Source organism: Sinocyclocheilus grahami, unplaced genomic scaffold (genome assembly GCF_001515645.1).
Source record: "Sinocyclocheilus grahami isolate Dianchi unplaced genomic scaffold, SAMN03320097.WGS_v1.1 scaffold66.1, whole genome shotgun sequence".
NCBI lineage: Eukaryota > Metazoa > Chordata > Actinopteri > Cypriniformes > Cyprinidae > Sinocyclocheilus > Sinocyclocheilus grahami.
In genome coordinates, this window is record NW_015505245.1 from 184,158 (window position 1) to 191,892 (window position 7,735).

Here is a 7,735-nt window from a genome sequence, read left to right on the forward strand (position 1 = left end):
TTTTTTTTTTTTCCATACTACGGAAGTCAATTGGAACCAGCAATGTTTGGTTTCAAAATAATTATCTTCTTTTGTGTTTAGACAAAGAAAGAAATTCATGCAGATTTGGAACAACTTGAGGGTGAGTAAACAATGACAGAATTAGCCATTTGGGGTAACCTATCCCTTTAAGGAGACCCATTACAAAGCATCACAACACAGTAGCCCACTTCCCCAGTTGCATGCAATAACAAATTCTATTCTATTCTATTCTATTCTGGGAAAACCTCACAGTCATCTGTACCAGCTAGCTTGCAGACCTGTCATTCACAGCTGCAGGAGTCCATAATATGCTTTCAGTGGAGTGTTATATTTCTCATCACTCTCCTGCTGTCACACATGCTGTAGGCTAGTCACTGATCGGAGAATCGTGGTTTACACCCTGAAATATAACTACTGTTTACCATTTCATTTTCTTTTTATATAAAATATAGGTTCTCGTTATGCTCTATTTACCTTCAAGTACTACGTCTAGATTTACATTAGACTGCTAGATTTGGGTTAGATGGAGGGTAATCAGATGCTCTAGAGGTGGTCCTGATGATGGAGATGTAATTTGTTCCTTCTATCGCCTCATAAACCATAAAAACTGCGCACGTAGCCTATATTTCCATGGAAACCCAATCAGGGAGGCGCATCTAGAGCACAGTGATAAATCACGGCAGAGGCGCGCGATCGTACGTGAGCTGAAACACAAGCGATCTGCTCACAGGAGAGATGAAGTAATGCTCGTGTGACGTCGTGTAAGTGGCTGCACGAGGATAGTTGTCACTGATCGTGTGTATCAACAGGTCAGACAGCATCTAACATTTAGCACCAGCTTTATTTTATAAACAGGTATTTATTTTATAATCATGTAAAAAAAAAATTATTCAAAGTGCTTTTTTAAACACTTTTTTTTTTTTACATTTCTGAATTTAAATTAATTTTGATATTTTTTTTTTAATATAATTTTTTAAACAACTGTACAGCGATGGAGAAAAAAGACAAAAACGTCTCCACTAAATGGTTTGGAATTTTTGGAAACGAGGAATTTTTGTATCTATATATAACGTAACAAACATGCAGGGAGCCATTTTGTTGTCATGTGACTTTCATATTATATTTTTTGACAAGAAATTTTTACAAATTTACATATTTAGACGTTTTTATAAAAAGTAAGAGAATAAGAACAAAGAGCAACCGTAGGAAAATCTTATTCATAATTTTAAAAATTACATTTATTATAACTTCACAAATACTTTTTAAAAATTTAAGTTAATTTGTATTATATATATAGGCTATATATATATGTGTGTGTGTGTGAAACCAACATGATTGCAAACATTTTTGATAGATTTCCCAATATTATCATTATATACATTTTATCTAGGTCCTGCGCCTTCCTTACCTCCAGTTTCTCAATGCGGTCTTTCATTTGAGTTATGGCATGCACCAGCTCCTCCATCGCATGAGTGCTCCGCATCGAGGACCCCGCATCGTCCCGCATCATGATTTGCTCCTTATTCTCTTTCCGCGCATCCCCAAGCCCCGCGCTCCGTTCCGGGACCCTGCGTCCCTTCAAGCCGCTCTCGCATTCCGAGAGCTTTCCCGTTAGCTCCCGTATGGTTCTCTGATCCGTGAGGATCTCATCCTTCTGCTGCAGGACGGTCTGCCGGAGCTCCTCGGCGGTGGTGCGCAGGTACCCCCAGTCCTCTCCCGCGTATAACGACGGGTCGTCCGCTTGTTGCTGAAAGTTTTTGGGGTTGCACTCACCGGCGGGGACAGGGGTGCAGATGAGTCTGCTGTAGGTGACCTGCTGCTCGCTGCCTCCGGTCCCTAGTCCAGTTAAACCGTAGAAGGTTGGCGCCTCCGGTCCTCCTCGTTCCCTGCTGGTCGCATCGGTACCGTGAAGAGCGTGCAGCGGTCCTGCTCGGGCCACGGACCCGGTGGAAAACGCCTTCCCGGTTGCGTCCGGTGAGAGTGAATGGTTGTCAGCCAGGGGCTGCGCTGCGACCGCGGATGCCGGTGGAGATCCGCTGTGAACCGCGGCGATGATGCATATAACCGCTCCGATAAACGCCACCATCCCGGCGGCCAGAATGACAACGATGAACTTCAGGGTGGCGGTTAAAAAAATCAGTGATGATAAGAAACAAAAGATAAAGGGGAGATATGGACCTTAAGAGTGAATTAAGCTCATCAGTAAATTTTCAGCGCTCGAAATCAACAGCTTTTCCTCTGTAACGTGCCTGTCCACCCGCAGGACGCGTCTCTCTATATCTCCATCTCGGTATTAACGTGGGGACAACTAGAGGTGGGGGTTTAGCTCACACATCAGTGGTGGGCTGCACTTGCGAGGGAGGTGGAGGCAGCACCCGCCTCATGTCAGACCAATGTGAGCAAGACTTCATTTAACTTATAGTCTGAAAAAAAAATACCTGGAGTGCTTAGGAAAGCAAGTATGCAGGATACAAGATAGGGGTCTGCGTCGGTCTAACCATCTCATCCATACTAACTCTTATCCATACTATAGGGAGACTGGGAAAATTTGATTACATGATCTAAAACAGTTTTTCTTTTTAGGTTTTAGACTAAAATTCTGTCATCATTTACTCAACCTTGTTCCAAATCAGTATGTTTCTTTCTTCTGTTCACCACAAAAGAAGATATTTTGAAGAATGTTGGTAATCAAACAGTTGATAGTCATTGACTTCCAGAGTATTTTTTTTTCAGTAGCCTATGGAAGTAAATGTCTACCTGCTGTTTGGTTACATTCTTCAGAATGTCTTCTTTTGTATATGAAATACCTCAACACAGCAAAAAAGAAAAAAAAAAGTAAAAGCCTCACAAAGTAAAAGCCTATTTATTAAATATTATCTATCCATGATCTATTACTTCTAAAATAAATTTTGTATGTATGTGTGTGTGTGTGTGTGTGTGTATACATCAATATCGGATTTTCAAACTTCATTGTAACATTTCTGAAAATATATAGTTTACAAAAGTTTATAAAAACCAAAAATAGATGACACTCTCGCATTTGTGAGAAAAAGTCATATTTGCAAGATACAAACTCAGAATTGCGAGATGTAAACATGAGTTTAAAAAAGTACGAAATATGAGATAAGTCACAATTACCTTTCATTTTTTATTCTGTGGTGGAAAGAAAAGATGCAAAATGTAAAAAAAATTCAGAACAGTGTGATATAAAATAGAAAAAAATCAGAATTGTGAGTTTATATCTTGCAATTGCAAGTTTAAATTGCAATTCCGAGAAAAAAGTCTGAATTCTGAGATAAAAGATGGTGTTTAATTGATTTGAAACTGACTTTCTAACAATAATAAGAAATAATAAAAACAAGTTGTGCCAACACATTTGTACACTTTCCTGTCCTCATTAATGAGCATCCCAGCCAGGTAAGTGCCGAAACCTTGGAATCCCTCTTGATCCCACACTGTCCCTGGTGAAGCGTGAAATCACCCGAGCACAGGGGGAGATTAGTGTCCCATAAACATGACCTCATCCTTTCACAGCAAGTCTACGGGGGTCACCCTTTTATGTGTAATCCACCTCCACACACACTCATACACCACGCGTGAGGAGGATGAGAAAAATCGTGCATAGAGACCCAGGCCAAAGACAGAAGATTAACACAGATTTATATCAAATAATCCCTAACGATCATGTTTTATGTGGGGATTTCTGTCTTTCTGGAGGCTTTACATCATTTCAAACTTTAAGTAAGAAACGGTGGATGGTGACTCCAATTTAGCTGTTTTTGCCTAGTTCCCAAACAGAGATAGCCTGATTTAAGGAAAAAGGCTCTTTTTTTATTTCAAAATCTCCTTGATTAAAATAGCATTGTGTTGGTGTTATTGCATAATGAAGCCACATCCAATGAGTTTGGAGATGTTTGATTGGATCAAAGTGAAGAGGAAATGTCTGAACGCGTATGAATTCATCCTATTATTGCAGTTACATAATCAGAAAAGATGATCTAGTCACCCTCTCTTCTCACTGCCACCATAACTCTCATCTAGAAAATGAACATTTCTAACACGTTCCCTGTTCGGTCACTTAAAACATCATCCATGAATGTCCATACATATTTGTGAATTCCTAGTAAGTCGAGTGATTAAACTTCTATTATTAAGATTTATTGGCCAGAAGCACAGCCTTATAGGCCTGAAATTGATTCATTGTGTTCAGTGGAGCTTGTGGTTGCCAGCTGCTGTTTTGGACAAAATGTGCAGCAGAGGTAAGAGAGGGAGAGGAGAGGGAATACTATTTCTGATTTCATTAAAGGCTAAAGTGGGACAGCAGTCTAAGAATGGAGTGTGTCACTCTAAAACAGAAAGACTGACTGTGCCGTGTAAGAAAGACTAAAGAAGGCCACTGCCTGGCTATAAACCCTGAGGACAACTGGATTTCACAGTATTACAACAACGTTCAGTAGCATAGCAGGTTATGCAACATAACCTTGAAAACCAACATAGATACAACAAGTAATGTCTTGACTACACTCGCTCTTCTTCATGCTCAATGTAAAAATTAAGTTCCTTCACGACTGATGGCAAGATAAAACCTTCTCCTTTTCAAGGAGCACATTGTTGTTGTTACTTTTATAGTGTTTTAGTGCTGCCCTCTAGTGGGCAAACATATTAGAGCCCTCTGGAAATCACAACAGTTGGGACAATTAAAAAAGTTGATGCTTGGGTTGGTTTCCACACAGATTAGTGTTTGTTCTTGACTTTTTTTTTTTTCCAGTTAAGCAAAGACAGAACTAACAACCCGTAATCCAAGATTTGACCAATCTGTAAGATATAAGAAAAAAATCCACAGTAGCCCATATTAAATTAGAATGCTTGAAACTGATTGGTATGGCCGCATTCATCACTGATATTTTATATCACGCCCCAGACGGGTTGTTTTCTAGTTGCATACAAAAACCAAAGACTTTATACAAACGCAACTTGCACCATCTTTCGTTTAAATGATCGATTGTAGTGAAAATCACCTCAGTCGATACTAGCCTACTCTAAAAGTGTTCGTCGTATAGGTAGATTGGTTTGTTTCTTGTAATAGACAATTAGCGGAGGCGTGAAGATAATAAAAAAATCGTGTAAGATTTAAAAAAATAATTTTGAGCTCAGATCAGTATTTCAGGTTTACGGTTATGCAGTCTACTGTAAAATATTGCACTGTAATAATCGTAATCGGCCATCTGTACCAACCACAACTGACTTTCAAATCTACATGTAGCCTACATTAGAGCCATATACTGAATTTTTATAAAATTGACCTTTTAGTTTAGAAAATGTGGGAGGAGCATGAGTGAGAGCTTTCAATGAAAGTGAAACCATATGATGGACAACGATCTTTAGACAAGAGATCGTAAATTTTAAAGTACAATACAGGTGTTTAGAGATATGCACTCACAGGTAATATATAATATTTTTTTCAATGTTGTAATGAGAGCACAATTTATAATGTTCCCTTAAAGGTTTCTAATGTCAGTACTGGTTCAGTATGGCCTAGCTGAGGAAATTTAATTCAACAGATTAGTGAGTCAAATATTGGTTATTAATTACACTGACAAATATCAGAATGTTGTTATAAGTATATTTTGCATATGTATTTTTCATATGCTTTAAAATATGTCATAAGATCGGAAACAGGAAGTATATGAACTGCAGACATAGGCTACTTCAAATACAGCAGTGGTTTGTAATTATGCAGTGTTTGTTGGACATGTGTATTGAGTGATATCTAGCAGCTAAGGTTTCTCTGTTTTGCTCTTGTTAGATCATAATTAAAAAAGAAAACTGAAAAAAAAAATCTATTAAAAGTGCTGGTGTCAATCATGATTAGGCCTGTAAACAAACTGAAAACTACCCTTTTGGCTGCTGTATGTGTGTGTATTTGTCCATAGCTTTGTTTCATAAAAAAATGTGTTACCTGAGGTCAATTTCACTATCCAAAATAGTATTGCTTATATGAGATGAAACTACTTAATGTGTATTTTGATATAAATGGTTTGGAATTTTTGGAAACGAGGAATTTTTGTATCTATATATAACGTAACAAACATGCAGGGAGCCATTTTGTTGTCATGTGACTTTCATATTATATTTTTTGACAAGAAATTTTTACAAATTTACATATTTAGACGTTTTTATAAAAAGGCAAGAATAAGAACAAAGAGCAACCGTAGGAAAATCTTATTCATAATTTTAAAAATTACATTTATTATAACTTCACAAATACTTTTTAAAAATTTAAGTTAATTTGTATTATATATATAGGCTATATATATATGTGTGTGTGTGTGAAACCAACATGATTGCAAACATTTTTGATAGATTTCCCAATATTATCATTATATACATTTTATCTAGGTCCTGCGCCTTCCTTACCTCCAGTTTCTCAATGCGGTCTTTCATTTGAGTTATGGCATGCACCAGCTCCTCCATCGCATGAGTGCTCCGCATCGAGGACCCCGCATCGTCCCGCATCATGATTTGCTCCTTATTCTCTTTCCGCGCATCCCCAAGCCCCGCGCTCCGTTCCGGGACCCTGCGTCCCTTCAAGCCGCTCTCGCATTCCGAGAGCTTTCCCGTTAGCTCCCGTATGGTTCTCTGATCCGTGAGGATCTCATCCTTCTGCTGCAGGACGGTCTGCCGGAGCTCCTCGGCGGTGGTGCGCAGGTACCCCCAGTCCTCTCCCGCGTATAACGACGGGTCGTCCGCTTGTTGCTGAAAGTTTTTGGGGTTGCACTCACCGGCGGGGACAGGGGTGCAGATGAGTCTGCTGTAGGTGACCTGCTGCTCGCTGCCTCCGGTCCCTAGTCCAGTTAAACCGTAGAAGGTTGGCGCCTCCGGTCCTCCTCGTTCCCTGCTGGTCGCATCGGTACCGTGAAGAGCGTGCAGCGGTCCTGCTCGGGCCACGGACCCGGTGGAAAACGCCTTCCCGGTTGCGTCCGGTGAGAGTGAATGGTTGTCAGCCAGGGGCTGCGCTGCGACCGCGGATGCCGGTGGAGATCCGCTGTGAACCGCGGCGATGATGCATATAACCGCTCCGATAAACGCCACCATCCCGGCGGCCAAAATGACAACGATGAACTTCAGGGTGGCGGTTAAAAAAATCAGTGATGATAAGAAACAAAAGATAAAGGGGAGATATGGACCTTAAGAGTGAATTAAGCTCATCAGTAAATTTTCAGCGCTCGAAATCAACAGCTTTTCCTCTGTAATGTGCCTGTCCACGCGCAGGACGCGTCTCTCTATGTCTCCATCTCATTACCGTGGGGACAACAAGAAGTGGGGGCTTAGCTTGCACATCAGGGGTGGGCTGCACTTGCGAGGGAGGTGGAGGCAGCACCCGCCTCATGTCAGACCAATGTGAGACTTCATATAGCATAGTGTGAAAAAAACCCTGGAGTGCTTAGGAAAGCAAGTATGCAGGATACAAGATAGGGGTCTGCGTCGGTCTAACCATCTCATCCATACTAACTCTTATCCATACTATAGGGAGACTGGGAAAATTTGATTACATGATCTAAAACAGTTTTTCTTTTTAGGTTTTAGACTAAAATTCTGTCATCATTTACTCAACCTTGTTCCAAATCAGTATGTTTCTTTCTTCTGTTCACCACAAAAGAAGATATTTTGAAGAATGTTGGTAATCAAACAGTTGACGGTAGCCACTGACTTC

General features: G+C 40.2%; 2 protein-coding genes across 2 annotated transcripts in view; both read right to left on the reverse strand.

The window, feature by feature from the left end:
* LOC107585068 (neuronal pentraxin receptor-like) overlaps nt 1-2,276 on the reverse strand; it is a 25,457-nt gene extending 23,181 nt beyond the window's left edge. Inside the window, exon 1 of the mRNA XM_016271925.1 lies at nt 1,430-2,276. Within this exon, the coding sequence (XP_016127411.1) occupies nt 1,430-2,107 (678 nt within the window). The 5' untranslated portion in view covers nt 2,108-2,276. The remainder of the gene's footprint in view (nt 1-1,429) is intronic.
* Nucleotides 2,277-5,366: 3,090 nt separating this feature from the next.
* Nucleotides 5,367-7,314, reverse strand: LOC107585069 (neuronal pentraxin receptor-like). The gene is made up of 2 exons (XM_016271926.1): nt 6,410-7,314; nt 5,367-5,400 (listed from the first exon to the last, which is right to left on the reverse strand). The coding sequence occupies exons 1-2, from the start codon at nt 7,114-7,116 to the stop codon at nt 5,367-5,369; spliced, it is 741 nt and encodes a 246-aa protein (XP_016127412.1). The 5' UTR covers nt 7,117-7,314.
* Nucleotides 7,315-7,735: the final 421 nt, after the last annotated feature.

Bases quoted from the DNA above. Each gene is read 5' to 3' on its own strand.
- LOC107585069 (XM_016271926.1), bottom strand. From the start codon at position 7,116: ATGGTGGCGTTTATCGGAGCGGTTATATGCATCATCGCCGCGGTTCAC. The intron at 5,401-6,409 runs GTATATAATGAT...TCTTGTCTAAAG, and splicing joins GCGCAGGACCTAGATAAAAT to ATCGTTGTCCATCATATGGT.